The 22573-nt window shown below is 37.2% G+C and overlaps 1 protein-coding gene across 4 annotated transcripts in view; it reads left to right on the forward strand.

Moving 5' to 3' along the window:
• The window catches only part of LOC127659646 (phospholipid-transporting ATPase 11C-like), a 99500-nt gene that overhangs the window by 46269 nt on the left and 30658 nt on the right, over window positions 1–22573 (forward strand). For all 4 annotated transcript variants that reach the window (XM_052149556.1, XM_052149555.1, XM_052149557.1 and 1 more), the window contains exons 3-7: window positions 1657–1746; window positions 17074–17154; window positions 18882–18989; window positions 21449–21577; window positions 22059–22147. In XM_052149556.1, the coding sequence (XP_052005516.1) occupies window positions 1657–1746; window positions 17074–17154; window positions 18882–18989; window positions 21449–21577; window positions 22059–22147 (497 nt within the window). The remainder of the gene's footprint in view (window positions 1–1656; window positions 1747–17073; window positions 17155–18881; window positions 18990–21448; window positions 21578–22058; window positions 22148–22573) is intronic.

Here is a 22573-nt window from a genome sequence, read left to right on the forward strand (position 1 = left end):
CTGGGAAATTCAAGCTTGTAGTACCACCTGTTTACTCCAGAGGGCAGTAAGTGAAATTTCAGCTGTGTGAGCAACACACAGTTTATTACAGTGAACAAAACATTAACAACCCGTCTGCGGACACACATCACAAACGTGCGTTAAGTTCTTGCTTTCAAAACACTTGAAGGAGAGCAAATGTGAACTAAAGGATCTCAAGATGTGTTTAAAGATTGAGTATTAAACTATATTTAACTTGACACAGCGACCTTAACATTTTACTTTTATGACGCGACACAAGCATGTCTGACGCAGGTCGTATGGTCTTTACCTCAAACTACAAATATTTAATTACCAACTAGGTTAAGGAGGTGTCCTTTAAACTGTTTCACCGTTCTTACCCAGTCAATCTTTATTTAAGAAACATGCTCCCTGAAATAGATCCACTTTGCTCCTTCTGTAATGCTGTAGATGAATCTGACCCTCACTTTATTGGGAATGTGTCCACGCTGTAGTATTTTGGAGAAAATGTTGTTTGTTTGGACATACTTCTATTTTAACTAGTTTTTCTTTGCTTTATAAAAGACGTTTTATTTGGTTTTCACAGTTTTGATAACTTAAGTTCATATTTTCTGATTAATCGGTTTATTTGTCTTGCCAAGTTTTTAATACATAAGTGTAAATTTATGTCTATAAAGCCCCTATTTGCACTTTTTTGTAAAGACTTGAAATATTATTTAAATATTCTTTGTACCTCCAACAACTCCAAAGCATTGAAAACCATTGCACTATGTAATGAATATAATGTTGTGGCATTTTTGTAAAATGTATCTGTAGTATTGTGTAGTATGTATACCCCTGGCTTGTTTCTTAAAAAAAAAAAAAAAAAAATGTCTGATGCAGGTCCTTATCCAAGCCCTCATAATAAATCTGGAACTGATTGACAAATTCACTTGTGAAATGGATTTCTGTGAACTGTATGCCAATGATTGGCTTATGATCAATAATATGGTAATAAACAATACATTGTATTCTAAAGCCGCTTTTTGTATTGTCTTATCAATGGTTAACTCCTCTGCCACAAAAATGTAATACATTTTAATTATCTGAATATTGTTTTATTATATATATTTATATATATATATTTTTAAAGATAACTATGTATAATTATTTCATCATTATATATTGAATTATTGTTATATGAGGGGCTTTCTCAGCAAATATTTGTATTCGCGATTAATTAATCGGAAACACAACGTAATTCGATTACATTTTTTTTTGCGATTGACAGCCCTAATAAATGTGTGTGTGTGTGTGTGTGTGTGTGTGTGTATATATGTATAGTCCCCCTCGTGCCGCCAAAACGGCGCCAACCCGCATCTCAGAATAGCATTTCCCAATACAATTTTACAGAGCATATGCATTTTAACCTAAAATCTTGATGTTGAACATGAGTCAGCTACCCTCAGACTAGTGCACTTCTACTGTCTGCATTTCAGCCTTTTTGGCCACTTCTGAAAAGCCGTTGCCACATGGAATGGGTAGCACCAGCTTGACACTGGAAATGTTTGTGAAAATGTCTTTTTAACTAATTTAAATTTGTTTTGGTCATTGTTTGACAACTTGTTTTTACTTGTTACTGTTTAACAGGGTTTTTTTTTTTTTTTGCTTTCTCAGTACACAGTGTGGAACTTCCTGCCAAAGAACTTATTCGAGCAGTTTAGAAGAATAGCTAATTTTTACTTCCTCATCATATTCTTGGTGCAGGTAAGTGAATGTTTTTGGTCAGTCATTCACCATCCCCAGAAAAGTAAACTGTATATGTGGTTCAGGTTTTGCCTACATTGTGGGGAAAATAACTAGAAATCACCTACATTGTGGGTGCCAGCCAACTGTCCACATGAGGAAAACATACTACAAATGTTTTTCATTAAGCAGAAAAAAATCTAATATAATAATAAATGTCTTAATTAAAAATGCCTGAGGCAGAAGTCAAAGAAAAATCATCAACATCATACATTGGCTCCTAAACTAAAACATTAAGGAGCTTAATGGCTGTTTTCAGTTGCCAAATCACAGATCTGCTCGATTTAGTTTGCCGTTCAGAAACAAGATGGAAAGCAGAAGACTGCTGATAACCTATTAATCAGAGGTTTAATAAACATTATAGCTACAGTATATAGTTGAGAAGAGAAGTTTGCATTCCCTGGTGCATTTTGGTGCAATTGATATATATATATATATATATATGCATGCCAAATGGCTCAGAGACTACAAGAGTGCAAATTGAATGAAATCCCAGATGCAGTTTATTGTGCTACTCTATTCCCAATCAATAATTACCAGAAGAAAAAAAAAAACAGTACAGGACTTAATTATACTGAAGCCTAAAATACACACTGGACTCTTATTTTGAAATGTCTGCACTCCCAGTTGTGAGCTCACTGTATGCTGAAAGTGAATCTGATTGAAACTGCTAACCTGAGACCCTGAGTTCAAACCCTTAGTTAGGGTGATTCATGAAAAAAAATCCGGTTTAAAAGAGTCATTTTGCGGGTGGTGCAGCGAGCTCGTCAGAAACAGAATGGGTGAAAAACGCCATATACAACCATTTTAGTCACAGTCTGGAGCCCTGTTATAGAAAATCAAATGTGTTTGTGTGCGCATGCGCTAGTTGTCTGTGTGTGGCTGATGTTTTTGTGCAACTCATAGCCTGGATGGTTCTGCCCCGTGTTGATCTGATGTAATTTGGCCTGTGATAATGGCAGAGAGAGAAAGACATAGAGACAGGGAAACCTTTGCTCTGCATAAAAGCACATTTAGACAACCTTACTAAAACTGGAGAACGAGACCGTTGTGTCGAGGAGGAGGCCGGGCCGTGATGGAGCATGGCTGCAGGCCCGGTTCCAGATCAAAATCACTGAGGGTGCTTCTGAAAATAGTGGGGGTGCTCTGTATAAAGTGGAGGTGTAACGTAATTATAATAAAATAAAATAAAAATATATTAAATCATGTTTAAATCCCGTTTTTATTTTTCACTGAAAATGACAGCAAAGCGCCTGCAGTTTAGGACATACTGTTTTGCACAATCATGCACGTTTATACGTTTTGATACATCAATTGTTTGTTCACAAACTGCAGGGATTTTTGTGTGTTTTATGGGATTCAAGGAAATCTACTTTCCAATTTACAGAATTAGACTTACATATTCAATTGAACAGAGGTATGCAATTGCATTGGTACAGGGTCCACGTCAGCTGTTAATTGGCACATGGACGAGAGGAGATAAAAAGTTATGCACATGGACGAGAGGAGATAAAAGGTTATGCATAGTTACATCTTTTAAGCCCAGAAGTAGTAGTGCACTCATGCACTCAATGAATGAGCCAGTTTTCTAAAGTGTATACTGATGGGACCATTCTGCGATTGCTTGAAGTTTTGATGCTACATTTGATCAAATGTTAGTAAAACTGAATTCTGATTATAGTTATTGTTTATGTTACCATACTTCAATGCAGTGGTAATTTAGTATTACATTTAACAGTACATCAGGAGTCTGGTTTAATAATAAAATAAAATATTCGGAAATGATAGATTTTAAAAGCTTATTTTAATGTTGGCTGCAAAGTTGACACATTTGATTTATTCTCAGAACATCATCAACCTGTTTGCACGTTCTTGGGTCATGATGTTAGTCTCGTCAATGGTTTGTTTGGCATTCCATTCAGCATACAACTGAATAAAACGGGCTGCGTGACACTGATAAATGATTACTGCCAGTGTAACATTCACAAACGTATGTGAGGGACTTTGCATTTTACAAATAACACAAATAACACAAAGAACAAACATTTTCCTCTCTCACTTGGATTTGTTGCGTGTCCCCTCCATGTGAATGATGTGAAAATCCATTGGGATTTTACTAAATTTCATCACTGAAAAGGTTTGCTCACAGACTTGGCACTAAGCAGCACATGCAGCCTCACAAATTGACTGGCTGCATCACACTTTTCTTTTAGCATAATATTGCACTATTGAGCACTTTAATGTTTTTTTTTCCAAAGAGGAGAAAGTGTGTGCACTCGCATGCATGGTTGCCAGATTGCACAAATTAAGTATGACATGAGGTAAAATATTTCCAATTTGTGCAAGTATAAATCTCTGATTTGGGTGTTGCATCTATTATCTGGCAACCCGGAGCATATTAAAAGCTTGTGGATGTGCAATAGGTCAAAAGATAAATTTAAAGATCTAATAAAAAACGTTCATGATAAATCGACCCGCGGGCAGTAGTTTGCCCTGGTCTGCAATTGAGGGTGCTTTGTACCCCCGTAGAGCTGGGCCTGCTCGGCCGGCGCTGAATTATCTGATCAGCGGGAGAGTGAGATAAGGGGCAGCTGGAGACACCAGTTCGAGAGAGGGAGAGCAACACATGGCTTCGCTGCATGTTTATGTTGGTTTTAAGTTAATTTATATAATTTAAAGTTAATGTTTACTGTTCAGCCTGTTCCTGTCTCCTCCTCGCCTGTCCTCGAAACCTTAGAGGGAGGAGGGATGCGCTGTCATGGAGTCCTTGCTTTGTCCGTCTGCCTGGGGATGGAGGAGTCGCTGAGGCGAGGACTCCATGACAGCACATTCCTCCTCCCTTCCAAGTTTCGCCACCACTTAACAGGTAAAGTTTGGGCAAGGAGGAGGTGGGAACCGGCTGAACAGTAGTAAACAAATCGTTTAATGATAAAGCACAACAGAAACGAATAGACACAAATGCAACCAGCTACTCCAGCTGCCCCTTATCTCGCTCATCCACTGATCTGCTGATTCAGCACATATCGTGCTCCATCACAGCCCGGCCACGCCCTCCTCCTCGTCACAACCGTGTAAACTGCTAATGCCAATTAGTGATGTGTGTGTATTTAATAATGGGTAATAGATGATTGATGGTGAGCACATAGTTTTGTTGCTATAAAGTGCAAGAGGAGTGCTCATGCTATGCAATGGATTACATGTAACCTGGATTACTTAATAAGATTACAAAAATCAAGTACCTATATTTGGATTAAGTTACATTTTAAAATACTCAATGGGATTAATTACTTTTTTTTTATAGATTACATTATTACATATTAACAAGGCAATGGCAGTAACTTGTTATAATTTATTGATAATTTTTATATCAACACAGTGTTTCCCATTAATTACCTAGACTGTGGTGGGAATTTGTCCCGCCACGGTTTCATAATGAACCGAAATAAAATTTACTCATAAGAACATAAAAGATCTCTAACATAGCGTTTTTTGTTGTTGCTTCGGCAAAGCATCTCTCACTACCAGTCAGTCGGCACCTTCAAACAAACCTTAAAGCACCCTCAGTTGCAGACCAGGGCAATTTACTGCCCGCGGGTCGATATATCATGAATGTTTCAATGATTCCGAGATCTACTTTTGTATTTAATTTCTTCACTGAGGTTTACCTGCTAACTCTGTTGCACCAAACATCACAAGCAGACTCAAGAATGGACACAGAGTGGTCGTATAAAACTTTTTCTTTGTAGAATATTGCTCTAGAGATAAGTTTGTTCAAAGGGGAAAGAGTAGTACACTTGCGTACATGGTTGCCAGGTTGCACCATATAAGTAGAACGTTACCGGTATATTTACAATTTGCACAAGTATAAATCTCAAATTGGGGGCGTCTCTTCTCTGGCAACCCTGAGCATGTTCAACGCTTGTTGAGGCATGTTAGGTCCCAGTGTAAGATAAATAAAATATTCAGTGAAAAAAACTATTTTAGGATAAATGAGCTGCAGGCCACATTAAACTTATGGAGGGCAGGATCCATCCCATGGGCCGTAAATTGCACAGGTCTGATTTAACGGTTGATGTGGCCCCATACCAAAATAATTGCACATCCCTGCTCAATTGATTATTTAATACTAATACTGTAAATTTGCAAGCAGATTTCCTTGAATCCCAGCAAACTTGCAAAAATCCCTGCAATGCTGCAACAAAACTTATAAACATGTATGATTTAGCAAATTAGTATGTCCTGATCTACAGACACAGCATTTTGCTGTCATTTGCAGCAAAAAAAAACTAAGCAATAAATGTTTTGTACATGAATAATTTTTTTTATGTTGTTTTAGTAGCATTTAAACATGTTTTAATTTATATAAAAAAAAAATGTAAATACAATACATTTCCACTTTTACATTTTCAGAAGCACCTCGCTGATTTTGATCTGGAACCGGGCCTGCAAGTAACGTTAACTAACATTACAGTATCCACTGCAGTTATTACCTAGTCCAAACACAACTTTATCATTATTAATGTTTGACAGCAAATAGATAACATTGCTGCTGAAGTTGTCATTGGTAATTAACGTTAATCTTACATTAGCTAAATTATGTAATTTTAACGTTACTTGTTTCTTTGTATCAGAAGAGACAGCTTCTCCAGGAAGCAGAAGAGACAGAAAAGGCAGCAGGAGAGACAGCCTCAGCTGACTATCATAGAGGGATAGACATTCAGATAGGTGCAGAAGGGCAGGTACTTCCCATAGGGGCAGCAGGGGATTTTGAGAGCAGAGAAAGGGGCAGTATGTCGGAGTAGGTTCAGTTATTGAACTGGATTAAACTCGTCTCGTTCACCATGCTTTGTGGGGGTGAATTTTTCCGTGTCATGATTCATATCTGTACAACCAATGTGTTTATGATTATATTACTACTACCACTGTGCACAAAATAGTTTACAAGAGTTCTTCACAGAGCCTGTCTCTTAATTTTTCTCTCAAAATGCACCAGACTGATGCATTTAACTTTAAAATGTACAATAGATTCTTAAGGGGGAGCATGCCTCTGGTCCTCCAGAGGTTGTGAGGTCCACCCACCACAGTCTCACTAAATTCTGTGGGAAACACTGCAATATCATAATTTTCTTACCCTGAAATGAAATAGTCTTTTAAAATAGACATTTTGACTCTGTGCTCCTTTTACGTTACAACAGAAACATATGCACTTCATCTAAGGAATAGGTGATTGACTATTACGAAGTAGTAAGGGTTAAAAGTAAGCATGTCAGAGTTTTGAGCTGTTAGCTTTGACCTAGCAATTGCTGTTTGTTCATGTAATGTTTATATTGCTTAATGCACTTAAAATGAACTAGATATGTTTAAAAAAAAAAACATGTGTGTGTGTGTATATATATATTAGTGCTGCACGATTAATCAAATCACAATCGCGATGTCAGCCTGTGCGATTATATGACGGCAAAATGCTGCGATTATTTTAAATAAATATGTGCATGTTTGCCCATTTTCTACACCGCTAATAAAAAGATGACCAGTCAGTCTCAGTTTAGGGAGTGCCACGTGTGGTCATGTTAGTTTCAGTTGTTCAGTGTGGAAATCAGGTGAAGATGGACACAGAGCAGACCGACACTGAAGTGGTGGCCAGAAAAAAATAACACAGATCATAGCTTGGCGATATATCTTTATTTCATCCTTAAAGTTCATATAATACGGGAGTGTGCCATGTAAATAAACACAAACTCCAAAACTGTCATTCTCGGTGCAGTCAGAGCCACTTCAACCAGTCGTGGAAAAGATTCAATCTAAGCGGGAGTCGAGACCGGGAGAGATTTAAAGTTCCGTTTGATGCACACTCTAACACGGAGACGCTCGTCTCTCACCCCCGCTGTCTGCAGCTTGCAACGTGTAGAATCATTGATGAGATCATCATGATAAGATCGTATGTGAAAAATAACACTAAAATGACAACAACAATAAAGTGTGTGTGTGTATTTTATATATATATAAAATACATTGATTCAACAAGGTGCTGAAAGCATTCTTTAGAAATGTTGGCCCATATTGATAGGATAGCATCTTGCAGTTGATGGAGATTTGTGGGATGCACATCCAGGGCACGAAGCTCCCGTTCCACCACATCCCAAAGATGCTCTATTGGGTTGAGATCTGGTGACTGTGGGGGCCGTTTTAGTACAGTGAACTCATTGTCATGTTCAAGAAACCAATTTGAAATGATTCGAGCTTTGTGACATGGTGCATTATCCTGCTGGAAGTAGCCATCAGAGGATGGGTACATGGTGGCCATAAAGGGATGGACATGGTCAGAAACAATGCTCAGGTAGGCCGTGGCATTTAAACGATGCCCAATTGGCACTAAGGGGCCTAAAGTGTGCCAAGAAAACATCCCCCACACCATTACACCACCACCACCAGCCTGCACAGTGGTAACAAGGCATGATGGATCCATGTTCTCATTCTGTTTACGCTAAATTCTGACCATGTGAGATTTCAGTTTTTCTTTTTTATAAATGTGCAAAAATGTCAACAATTCTGTGTTTTTCTGTCAATATGGGGTGCTGTGTGTACAATAATGAGGAAAAAAAATGAACTTAAATGATTTTAGCAAATGGCTGCAATATAACAGAGTGAAAAATTTAAGGGGGTCTGAATACTTTCCGTACCCACTGTATATGTGTGTGTGTCTGTGTGTTGAATAGACAAGATCGACTAATGCTTATCAATAATACTCTTATGGCTAAAATGTCAACAGTGTTCAGTGGCTAAAATATCAATATGGCTAAAATGTTAACAGTTTACATTGACTAAAACTACATTAAAAAGCCCAGTAAGCCAAACAAAGCACATTTACAGATGTGTTTGCGAGTGTCACGCTACAAGTCTTCACAGAGATATCAAGAGACATGATGCACCGTTAGCAAAGTGGGATATCAGAAAATGATCCACACACTGGACAAGAGGTACCAGCGATAAGTAGAACTTTTTAGAAAGAGGATTTGGAAATACCAGTTGGTCATTTAAAAAAAACAAAAAAAAAACACAACGGCAACAACAACAACAGTTTTAGTGGTTTGAGTGAACCACACTTTTATATCCGGTTTCCTTTTCAAAAGAGTTTATAGAAAGTACATGTTACATCCTGATTAAATGTCAGTTTGTTTGGACAATCTTATTTTCATGAAAATTTGTATGTTCTTATTTATTGTTCTATTTCATTTAGGTGTAATATTGAGAAAATAATATGTTTGCAGTAATGCAAAGATGTTATTATTTAATTTTGTAAAAATTATTTTTATTTGAAAACACTGCATTTATAGTTGTTGCTTTTGCTAGTTTGTATGTTTGAGTTGAGAAATACACATTTCAGCATTATCAGTAATCTATTTGTGCATTTTCCTTGATAACCAAGCAAGTTGACTCATGTTACCATTTGTTTATTATATCGCAATTGCAATATTAGCCTCAATAATCACAATATGACATTTTCCCCAAATCGTGCAGCCCTAATAAATAAATAAATAAATAAATATATATATATATATTATTACTACTTCATTGTGTGCAGCTCACACTTTGTGGTTAGTTGCATTAAAGGATCTAGTGGATACCATCTTTAAGGGTCCTGCCCACAGGTTACACAATAGATCAACTGCAAAATATGCTGCAATATGGAACCAAGCCCATTGCTCTACTGTTGTTGCTTGAGCATTGGAGTCCACTGCATGAAACTTGACAAAAAACTTGATACAATTTTTCCTTGTGTGACTATAGATCTCTGCTGATTTAGAATATTCTGCTCTTTTAGAATATTCTTGCTGTTCAAAAGATAATATCTTGCTTTATCCTTAAAATCCTCAGCTTTGGGAAATCAGTAAGCAGTAAGGGTTAAGCATGTTTTTAGGTGAAAGCTTTGACCTAGGCAACGTTGTTGCTGTTGATTTTATGGTAATTAATTTTCATAAATTTTATGATTGTTTTATGTTGAATTTTTGGTCATTAATGTTCAAAATGCTGCTATTGTTTTATGCACTTAAAATTAACTTGATGTCTCTGTGTTTTGAATTATAAACTTTGTCCATGCACTGTCATTGCTGTTAGATTTAATATTTATTTCATTCATGTAATGTTTAATGCACTTTTAAATTTTTGTAAAAAAAAAATGTAACCTTAGCAAACAAAAAAACAAACAAAAAAAAAAACAACACAAGCTCTTTTTGTGATGTTCTGTTTGTTAGTAACAAAGAATGGAATACATTTTCTTCCTCTTTGTACTTTAATGTTAAATTGTTTATCCTACTCAAATGCATGTGACATAAAAAAAAATTTGGTTGAGAGTAATCCAAAAGCAATCTGGTTAGATTACCATAAAATGTAATATGAGATTAAGTTACTGATTGCATTTTTTGTAGTGTAACTTGTAATCAGTACTCTGCCCAGCACTGTGCATATCCATGTTGTTACATGATCTGCGTGTGGGTTTAAGAGAGTGATCCCCTGGTGTTTGCCTGGTGCTGGCATGTGCCTTGCATGCCTCTACTAATCCTGCTTTTCTCTGGAGGGGCTCCTTATCCTTTCTGTCTAGCTCTGCCCGCGCAACCCACTATTATAGCAGCACGAGGGAGACTCACATATGCGCGCCTGTCACACAAGACGTGCTCTTAAATCACCAGCCTCCAAATAGAGCTGCACAATTCTCCTGAGGCCCACAATCTGAACCACATCTCTTACTCGATGTATCTCTTTAGCCCGTTTCTTTGCCTTCTATATCCCCATCTTCTTTTTCCCCTTTCCTGTCTTTTTTTTATTTTCTTGTCCTCACACCCTCTTTTCCTCAATTATTTGTTCCCCCATTCTTTCTCTCTCACACACGCGCACACTCTCTATCCCTCTCTCTCTGTACGCCTCTGCAGCACAGCAATACTGACGTCAGCAGGCAGGAAGCCCTCTGTAGTTCTTTTGAGCCACAAATAGGCACTGACTTATTAAAAAAGCACCAGTGTGCTAAAAATAGCACTGCATGCCTTTGTCGAGTCCTGGTGGGGAAAAGAGAGATTGGAGGGAGGGAAGGAGTAGATGAAAACTGTAGGAGGATGGGAGGAGGACAGGGGGATCTCTGTATTTTACATGCACATTTTGACACACATCCTGCTGGAATGTTCCAAATACCTGTACGTGTGAGCGCAGATAGGGGATTGCGATAACAAGCCGTCCATGTTCAGCTGAGTGGAAGTGTGTGTTAGTAAGAGCATATTAGCTTATCACCTTGAGTAAATGTAGTAGAAAGAGAGACTGTGGAAAAAAAGGAGTTGTTTGTGTATTGAAACTGGGCCACATCCACACTAATACATTTTAACAAAGACATAAAAATGTTTTCTATTACTACGTACTTTGGCAAATGATGATGTTTAGAAATGGTAACTGTATTAGTGTGGACGTGGGCTTAGTCAGAGTAGACGTTAACAGTGTATCTGCCCATCCTTAAAAGGTTTTCAAATTTCTTCAATTCTGTTTTCAAAATTTAAGTCCGTAAAAAGTCTTAAAGTAACTTATGTCATTGTGTCGTCTTGGACTTAAACTGACACCTAGTGGCTTGGATGCAGCATCATTTAAAATCAATAGTTTTCAGATGCCATTGTAGAACTTAGTTCTCGCAGTCAGCCATGATTATTTTAAACAATGTGTGAAAGTGTCAAATAATAGGAATGTTACTGAGATTAAGCGAGTAGTATTCGGCTGCTAATGTGATTCTAACATGGCAGCCCCCATGTGTGGACCCTTTCCATGTAGAATAAAACGCCTCATATAAGTTTTCTGATATGACTGGAGTCTTCGTTTTAATGTTCGTGTTCATGATTTACTACTTGTATTGCAAAATTACAATTCCATTTTTAAGGGTTACATTTTTTTTTTAATGAGGAAAAAATTACTGAGAGCACCTTATAACAGAAAAGGTCTTAAATGTCATTCATGGTATTCTTTAAATTAAAGCTTAAGTTTAAGACCATATTGAATATCATCAAAAGGTTATATTAATTCAAATCCGGGTTGGTTTTATCTCACCCAGCCCTAATCACCATTAATAATGTTCAACTTTGTGTTGACTAGGCTATTTATTGACTACAAATGATTTTTTCATTTTGTTACATGAAAGGACTTAAATTATTTTTAAAAATTGTAATTAAAAAGTCTTAATATCTTATATTTTCATTCCCTCAAACCTGCAGATACCACGGTTAGTCAATGGAAATGAGGTTGTAAGGAACAGAGTCAATTCAAAATGTTTTACTGTTATGTACCTTGATGTAGTTGATTTTGCTACATTTACGCTCCATCCAAACTGGAATTGTAATTTCCTCCAACACGGAGCATTTCGAAAACATTCTCCATTACCACATACTCTGGAAAATGATAACGTTTGGAAACTGAAAACGTTCTCAAATGAAAATGGATTAGTGTGGATGGTCTAAGGCCAGCCCCACTGAATTTGACCAAACCCATACCCTCAAGAAGACCACCACCCCACCTTTTCTCCAAAATTCCGCATTCAGAAGACAGATCAACAAATGCAAAAACACAATGATTTACATTCACATCCTTTTGGGAGTGTATTAAGCAAGTATATTAAGCACTAAAATGTAGATCAAACATGTACATTAGGTGTACATTTGATGCTGTATTTGTGTATTTTATCATTCAAGTGTTTCCACTGTGAATGTTAGGAAATGTAGTTTGGTCATGCAAGCCTATCACCTTTTATAAACCTGTTAAATAAGTATATTTCTCTTGATAGCTTTATCGTTGTTCTTCATCAACAGTACACAAAATGTGTGCAAACTAATTGTACAGTCAACATTCACAATTACAATTTACTTTGGTCCTTCACAGCCTCATCATTCATAGTCAATGAAATATGTTGTCTACTCTGACTATATGTTGCAATTTAGAAACAAACACGTTGCATGCCTGCCTCTGTAAAGTGTTTCGGTGGTAATTGATGTGTTCAGCGTTAGCTTTGGGAATTGGCTCCCTCAAGGTGCCGGTTAAATGGATGCATTTTGCGTCTACGCAGTGGAACTGGTGAGGTGGTTCGGCAGTGATGGGTGGAGGTGTTTTGTGTAAGTGTAAAAACGACGGAGAGGCAGCACTTCATCAGAGAAGTGACTGTATTTCATTACAGTCGCTGATGAACTGTATCAGTGGTGCTGTCTGTTACAAAGTGATCCATTTATATAGAATCCTACTGTTTATATGTGTGTGTTCGAGAGAAACCAACTGGTGGAGAACGCAGGACCGTCTGTCCTCAGCACTTAGGGTAGCATCTCCCTTAATATTTATAATCATGTGGGATGCTGCTGTAGACTCCATCCAGATGGGGTGTAATCAATATATTAAATAAAAAAAGTGATGTGTGGGACCACTGGCCACAACAACATCCATCACCTGCTGGAGCTACGAGCCTCATTAGAGCTCTTTTTGCTGACCAAATCTCTGACTCAACCCTGACTCCTGTAGAGAGTCCATCTCAGGCGGAGTGAAAGAAGAAAGAGTGCTGCAGCGAGAACTTTTACACTTTTCACACTTGACACAAGTGAAACCAGGGGCAGTATTCACAAGGGTCAAGTCCTTTTTTTTTTTTTACTTGGGGCTTTTTATCCTTTTAGATGTGCCTTCCCGTGAAGCTGAATTTAGGCCATGATCCAATCACCTGAAGTGGACTTCACAGGGTATTTTTTGGTATTGGTGTGGAAGTGTCCTTATTTAAAAACGTATATGATGTCATCATACCTGAAGCCCTTAATCTGTACGATTCAAGTGCTATCTGAATTTATGACATTGCAAGAATCGGAATCGGATGACCTTGTGAATCGGAACACCACTTTAATGTTACTTTTTACTGCAGGTGAGGAGAGTTAGCAGGAAAAGCCCTCTCTTCTCATCCTTTTTTCCTGTTCTTTTCCACCACAAAACAGCTGTCAGCAGACACCTGGCAACTAGGAGATGTGTTTAATGCTTGATGGGCCACTATTGAAAGATCTGCTCTCGTGTTAATACGCACACACATACTGTAAATGCGCATGGATTTTTCTCACGGTACTGCGTGTTATGTTATCTTAGGCTGTGGGGCAGAATTTGAAAGATGCTTGATATGAGTGTATTTGGGTTGGTCTGCAAGCTGTAACTTGTGCCTGTTAAGCAACAGCTTGTGTGTGTTTTAGGCAGGAGGTCGCTTGAATGGTGGCCATTTATGAGAATCCAAAAATACAGTATGTGCATGTGGATATTTTAGAGGGGTTGTTTTGGATTGTTCTGCCTTATACTGAGTCACAGCTCAGTATATTGTGGTGTTTGCATTGAGAGATTGTGTGTGTGTTAGGCTTTGATCAGGTTGATGGGGGTTATTAACTCTGGTGTGCTGTTGGCCTGAGATGGGCTTTCAACTTCTGAAGTCCTGCAGGCTTTACACTTCCAACAGAATTTTTTGCACCAATACACTGTGTGTGTGTGTGTGTGTGTGTGTGTGTGTGTGTGTGTGTGTGTGTGTGTGTGTGTGTGTGTGCGCTCACTCTGGTTTGGGTGCTTTATGATGACATTCTTTTTAGGATACAAACTGGTAATAACAAGGGTATATGGTATAAATGTGGTTTATGAGGACATTTCTCGTGCCCCCATATTTCAAATCACTTAAACATACTAAATGTTTTTTGTTTTAAATGTAAATCATGCAGAACATTTTGGGGATGGTTAGGTTTAGGGGATAGAATCCATTGTTAGTACAGTATAAAAATCATTATGTCTATGAAGAGTCCTCATAAGGATAGCTGCACCAACGCGTGTGTGTGTTTAAGTTGTTTGCTGCAGTGGAGATGCTGCACTCTGGTTGGCTAACCCGACTGTGTCGTGCAGTCTCTTTCAGCCAAGCTCTGCAGAGTTCTGCTGTGTGTGTGAGGGATATGTAGTGTGTTTGGCCGTAGCTTAGTTTAGGATGGAAAGAATGTTCACACTCCTATGATCTTCAGTTCACACCTATCCTCCCCTATTTCACACACACACACACACACACACACACACACACCTACAAACATAGAACACGCATAACACATATGTTATCACAACCTTATGTTGGTTTTCCTGAAAGAGTAAAAGCCCTTTTCACAAACCACATGAGAGAAAGCACACTTGTTAGAGATAGAATGGAGTTTACTGTCGTCATCATGCAGATCTTAGATGTTTAATTTCACACTATGTGGGTTGTTGACATGATGCACATTCTTCTGTCCATTTGTATTTAAAAAAATATGTATAAAGATAAAGTTGGCACAGAAAACAAAGAGGTACCAGATATACATTAATGCACTTTTTTCCTCATTAAAAAAAGTTTTACTTAAATTTTAAAATATATGTATAAAATCATGACCACTCGTGAGAGCAAGAGTTCAGTCATATCAGTAACCTTATAAAAGTTATTTTATTCAATATGTGCTGGGGTGCCTCATGTGGGCAGCCATGTCAGCATCACATTGTCAGCAGAATAGAATCTGTTAATATTAGTAACTACCCTGTTATTGGAGATTTTAATTCATGGATTTAATTAATCCTGGTTTACTGTGCATAGTACATTTCTACAATGGAATTGATAACTGAAAAATACTATGTTTGTATGATGCAGCGTCCAGGCCACTAGGTGTCATTAGAAGTCCTACTTCAACATATTACTGTGTGCACCTTTGACTTAATCATATATTGTAATTTTTTTATTATTTCTGTTGTAAAATCACTTTCATGGTTGCATAATTTTTGTGATGTAATTTTTTTTTTTCTTCCTATTCAAGCTAAATGTGCAGTGCGACTGAGTATCGATACAGATTTCCAAGCTTTTTCGATTTCAACACTATTTGATTTAGATTCTGATTAATTTTGGCATATTTCAGTTATAATATCCATTTGGATTACATATGAAAGAAATTCTTTCTCAGCTAATGACAGGGTACCTTCTAACTTCATGTTTTTTAGAAAATAACAACAGGACCCAACAGTGCATTTCACTTTATTTAACAGCTATATTGGTCAACACAACCAAAACGTAATTAAACTTTTTAAAATAAAAGATCGATCTTGGGTTTTTAAGAATCAGTGTCAGGATTGTTTAAAGGAAGATTGCAAATAATCTGGAATTCTATGTTTTAAACCAGCCCTAATGTGCAGAGACAACTATAAGCTTTTATTAGGGTCCCCCCCCCACAGTTTTTTTAACTATGGTGCTAACAAAGCATTGCACTGTTTGTTTTAGCATCCTGACCAATCCTAGCCAAAGACCAATGGTGTGAGTTTGGGGCAGGACTATCAGTTTGTCCAGCCAATGGCAGATTTGGGGTGTGCTCTGGAAGACTGTTTGGTGATGCTTGTTGCACAAAATTACACTCTTTACCTGTACATTTATGCTGTAAAATGTATTCCTGTGCAAAACTAAGAGAGCATTTTCGTCAGACCATATCATTTTATTTATTTATTTTGATCCCCTTTTCTCCTCAATTTGGAATGCACAATTCCCACTACTTGGTAGGTCCTCGCGGGGGTACTCACCTCAATCCGGGTGGTGGAGGACAAGTCTCAGTTGCCTCCGCTTCTGAGACTGTCAATCCACACATCTTATCACGTGACTCATTGTGCAAGACACCGCGGAGACTCCAGCACGTGGAGGCTCATGATATTCTCCACGATCCATGCACAATTTACCACATGCCCAATTGAGAGCCAGAACCACTAATCACAAACATGAGGATGTTACCCCATGTGACTGTACCCTCCCTAGAAACTGGGCCAATTTGGTTGGTTAGGAGACCTGGCAGGAGTTACTCATCCCGCCCTGGATTCCAACTTATGATTCCAGGGGTGGTAGTCGGCGTCAATATTCACTGAGCTACCAAGGCTCCCTGTATAAACATATTTTGTCTCAAGATGTTCATTTTATGAGATATCTGATATGAACAATCGTTTTTTAGACTTGGGACAAAAATGAAATCAAGATGTAATATAGTGAACACTAAAATGGTTTATGGTGCATCTCAATTACTTTCATCTTTTTAAGTAGGGTAGATTTTCTGTCAAATATGAGGAACCCATTAAAATTACTGTACATGTATAACTGTATATGGTTGAACGACAATAAAAACTACTTGAAAAACAACACAGAGTGAACACTGCTAGAATATTTAGCAATTTAGAACTAAGAAGAATTAAGTGTGTTTGTGTGTGTGTGTATCCTTTTTGAAGGTGATTGTTGATACCCCGACCAGCCCCGTGACCAGTGGCTTACCTCTGTTTTTTGTCATCACAGTGACAGCCATCAAACAGGTTAGTGACATTAATGTTCTGCGTATGCCCTCGTCTCCTCTTTCATCCCTCTATACCTCATTCTTTTTCTCTCTCTTTACTTCTGGCTACCACAGAGGCATTTCATGATTTAAAGCTCTGTCACTCTTTAAATAATGCGCCCCCAGCCAAGAATCAAGCTGAACCTAGGAGTCAGTCTCTCATACTTGAAACAAATGACAGGGGGGCTTGTCAAAACACACTGGTCCTCTCACAACTTCAGATGTATTGTTTTAGGATTTACTTTTTCCTCTGGGCTATCACATGCTTTTTGAAAAAGAACAATGGAAGGTGGACTTCCTTTCAAAAATCTGGGCTTCACACTGAGAAGGGCTCAGGCCTTAATTGGGCTTTGAAATAGGAGCACAGGGGACTGAGTGACCCAAGCCCACTTTAACTTTAAATGACTGAACTCCCTCAGCTCATACACACAGATGGTTGCTTTTTACTTAATTATTATTATAGGCCAATTTTATGTAACGTGGCCCAAAACAGTTTTTGGACACGTAAGCCACATTCAAGACCCCATAATATCAGCCGATGAGAATTAGTTTTCTGTTGGCTTTAGGTATGTCACAGCCATGCTATTTGCTACTTACTGCTTGGTGGCAGGTAGAGAGAAGAGCATACATTTTAAATGTTGACTTTTAGAAGGACTCTTGTATGCTAATGCCTTTTAAGATAATAAACATGGGCTAAAAGTTATAAACCTTTGCATTAGGTAACAAAATATCAAACCAAGTGGTTCTAGACTTTTTCTCAGAACTTTATTTATTTTTTACAGCTTTTAATCGACTTGTCTCTAATGTCAATTTTAGTGGATTTTATATAGTAATATCCCCTAAAGTTCAAACAGATGTCCTTGTAGAGGAACCACAGGTGTGGTTTATCACATTAACCATGGACATGTTAAAATCTGACAACCAGAAAATGTCCTTAGTTGTCTAAAAGACTTTTTTGAGCCATTGTATGTGTCAATTTCTAGAGAATTGTTGTTATCGTCACATTATTGAGAACTGTATTAGACCTCACATTCAAGTCAATTTTATTTGTATAGCACCTTTCACAACACACATCGTTTCAAAGCAGCTTTACAGAAGATCAGGCATTAACAGACGGTAAAACTGTAATGTCTATAATGTCGACAAACCATCATTGTGTAATTAGATAAAATACGATTGTTAATCGTGTTTAAAAATAAGTAATTAAATAATAATTGTATTAATAACCCCAGTGAGCAAGTTGTAGGCTACTGTGGCAAGGAACACAATCTCCATAAGTTGTTGATTAATGGAGGAAAAATAAACTTGGGAGAAACCAGACTCTCTGTGGGGGCCAGTTCATGATGGCTAACATCATGAATATAATGTAAATATTACTTATGTATAGTTTAAGTCATGCTTTAAAATGATTAAACTATGTAAATGTAATGGGTCAGTGTTTAAACATCGATTTTGTATGAACTTTAAGATTAATGTCTTTGAAGTCCATCCTGGATTAACTGCATAAATTCACATAGATGCAATTGTCCTTGTTAATTGGCTGATGAATGCTTTTGTTGGCAATTGATAGTCTATGATTTCCATTATAAATCAGTTTATAAATCGGTCATCAGTTGACCTTCTGCTGTATTCACACACATCATCACATTGTGTTTTGACAAACCAGCAGACTACTCTCACAGTCTTTCTATTTCTCTCTTTCATCAGGGTTATGAGGACTGGCTGCGGCATAAAGCAGACTACGAGGTGAATAAATACCAAGTGACTGTGTTGGAGGATGGCCGGTCAGTGAAGAAGGAGAGTGAGAAAATCAAGGTAACTTTCAGTTGCTGCACCATTGCCAAGTCTCACAAATAACAGCCATTAAGGGGGAGTAGGGTGTGGCAAGCTGCCATACTTCATGTGTGTGGGAAAGAAGTATGCTCACTGGAGGCACACACTGCTGGGAGTATTTCTGTGCTGTGTATGAAATGGAGCAAAAACCCCGTAAATGAAGAAACAATTGTAGCAATTTGGGAATCCAGGCAATTCAGCTAGACAAGAATTATTTTAGTTTTATAGCTGATAACCTATATAATGATTGATATAAAAAATTGGGGATAAACCATATATTCCCAGATAGCAAAGTGATGTTGATGCAGTGTTGATTTTTCATCCGAGCAATCATTTTGTTTGAGATTATAATTTCAACATTAAAAGTATGTTGGACGAGCATTGAAATATTGATGAAAGCCAACGGCACATATGGGTGGTGATGGTATCATTGAACTAACATTGATATGAGAGAATGTGTGCTTCTCAGCTGTTTCTCAATACTGTAATTGATACAGAAGTCTTGTTTGCTAAAACACCTGATATACACATGTGAATTCCCAGGCACAATTTCAATCAGTGGTGATCTTGTACTTTATTTCTTTGTCTCCCTGACTTGTTTTTTTAGGTTTGTTTTTGGATTCTGTTACTAGCAGTAATTAATTTATTTTTAATTCCACATACTTCAAAATTGCATTTAGTCTTATTAAGATTTATATAGCTGTCTGAATTAACACGTTAACGCATGTGATTAATTCAATTTTAACGTGTACACTTTTCTTAACCTTAATTAACACATTTACTGTTAATACAGAATAAACACTGGTGTTTGTGTCTTTGTAGTGTGTCTACCCGGAGTCATTGCACTGATGCTCTCACCACAAACACCCACACACAACAGCGCCAGATCTCTTCTAACAAGTTGAGCCTACAAGCTTAGCATAAAAAAAGCATAACACGGCAGTCCCAAAGACAGCCTATGGTGATACTGTAATAACACGCTAGTTGACCGTTACGCTCTCTCCTATGATAGAGCCACGGAGGTAATTAAAATTATCTCTGACAGCGCTTCCCTGTCAGTGATAAAATGTTGGAGAACGGAGCTCTTGGGGAGCCCAGATGGGACTTGTGATAGAAATCAAGTATTTTTCAGCTAATGTAAGGTGCATTTTAATTACCACAGAATCACACCCAGTCTTAACTATCACCAAAACATAGAATGGGACGTTTTTGTTTGCAAGTGCTTTTCATGGTGACTTCAGAGCAGCAATCACCTGGGATCTGGAAAGAACCATCCCGTACCTCTAATTTTTGCAGTTATATCAGGTAAGGAAATTATAAAATGTATATTACAAATTTGCAAAATGCATTGTCTTAGTGACCAAATCAAAACAAGCAACCCCTCCAATATTTATACCATTATCAATGGAAAATATAAATGCTTCACGCTTTGCATTTTCTATCATACATAACAATATTCTTGTAAAAAAATATTGTTGCATGTTTGGCCCATTTTCTTATCTGACTTGCATAATTAAGGTCATGGTGTCTCTACAAACCAGATTTGCCTCTTCTAACCATTTGTGAACAATTAAGATTATTATTCTGTTCCTTTTTTTTATCCGTCTGTCTGTCTGTCTGTTCTGTTTAGATGCCTTGATTCAGGTAATGAGTGTGGGAGCAGTTTCTGAGTATGAATACGGAAATTCAGTCCAGTGGAACTGGAGGCCAGACAGTGGTACCAGTTCCTCTGGTGCTTCCAGCCACAAACTCTTTCTTTTATTTTTATACTTTTGTGATAAAAAAAAATAAAGCTTGCAAACTATATGAACGTTGTTTTTTATTTATATAATTGTTTAATCAACTTTAGATTGTATGATTCAATGACAGACAATAAAATTTAATTTGTTATTTCAGTGCTGTTTCAACAATAGTGTAGGCTCAACGTCAGATTGTAACATTGGTTCAATGATGTTAATGCTTAATTTTTAAATACATTTCCATCATTAACTTGGTGTAAAAGTGATGTAGAATCAACATTCGATTGTAATAATGTTGATGCATCAACGTTGAATTAACATTGTTTCAATGATTGTTTGCTATCTGGGATGAGACCATGTTTGTTATCGGTCGGCATTTGGGCTTTTTTTTATTTATTTTATTTATTATTTTTTTAAAATGCATTTAGTTCTTTTATGCATTTTGTTGATATTGGATATTAATTGGTCAATATTGTTTGGTTAATTGTGGACTGTTAGTTTATGACTATTCAAAACTATTTAAAAGTTAGCTGCAATCTTGCTATAACCTAAAATGATAGATTAAATCAAATTAGAGCACTATTTCTTGAAGAGAAATTAATTAATATTTTCCTATACCCATATGGTCTATGGTCAGAGGTATATTGTGCATTGCTAGAACAAAAATCAAGAATTTGAAATGTTAATGTGTTTCTGCTCAAGGTTGGTGATGTAGTAGAAGTGGTGGAGGATGAGACCTTTCCCTGTGACCTGATACTTTTGCAGTCCACTCGTGAGGATGAAACTTGTTTTGTCACCACAGCCAGCCTGGATGGAGAATCTAACCATAAAGTGAGCTTATTCATCACTCAGTCTTACTTATGTGGCCATTGCTGCATTGGAATAATGTTACCAATGTAACATTATCTAGCTGTCAAACAAATGACTTGACAAAACAAATTAGTAATGTTTTGCATAGGATGCCATCGTTTTCCAACAAAAGTGTGTTTATGAATTTATGAAGATTATACAATGTTTGCACGGGGGTAATTATTAATAATTATAATTAATTTTATAATTTTTCTTTATATTCTTCTTTGCTTTTTGAAAAAAGAATCTGGGAATTAAGTCCTGGTTGTTATTTCTGTTCACTTCAGAAATTCAGCTTAACTCTTAAAATAGGTGGTCCAGATCTTGTCATTATCATCTATGTACTCCTCGTCTTTCTCCCACCACACCAGTCCCTTTGTGACACGTCTATGTGTGTTTGCTAGTACTGGTATGTGTTTGTTGAACACAACCTAAAATACTCATAGGCCTATCTTGTCTGCAGACACACTACACTGTGCCAGACACAGAGAAGAACCTGCAGGATCTCAATGCCACCATCGAGTGTGAACAGCCCCAGCCTGACCTCTACAAGTACGCACTTGCACACTTACACAATCCCTTTTACTCTCATCTAGGCCTGGGAAATATATAGAATGTTCATTATATATTTTGCTGGCAATATAAAATAATGTAACATGCTTTTTATTTGGCCATTCAGTTTTCTTACAGACTGTTAAACTAGTTTTATAATCATTTCTTGTGTTGCGATGTGCAACTTTATGAGCTTTATGACAGACAATTGAATAGGGTCTAGGGTCTCTTGAGTAGCAAAAACGGCATTCTAATTAAGTTCGATTCATTACATTGAATCAGTTTAAACTGTTCGTGACAATTAAATCAATACATAACTTATGTTTCAACGATTCATTTGTCAGAGCTATATATGTTCACTGAAGTCTCTGTGTGCAGTGTTTCATATATCAAAATGTTTTTGTAAAAATATATTCAGGTAAATAT

This window comes from Xyrauchen texanus, chromosome 19 (assembly GCF_025860055.1).
Source record: "Xyrauchen texanus isolate HMW12.3.18 chromosome 19, RBS_HiC_50CHRs, whole genome shotgun sequence".
Lineage (NCBI taxonomy): Eukaryota > Metazoa > Chordata > Actinopteri > Cypriniformes > Catostomidae > Xyrauchen > Xyrauchen texanus.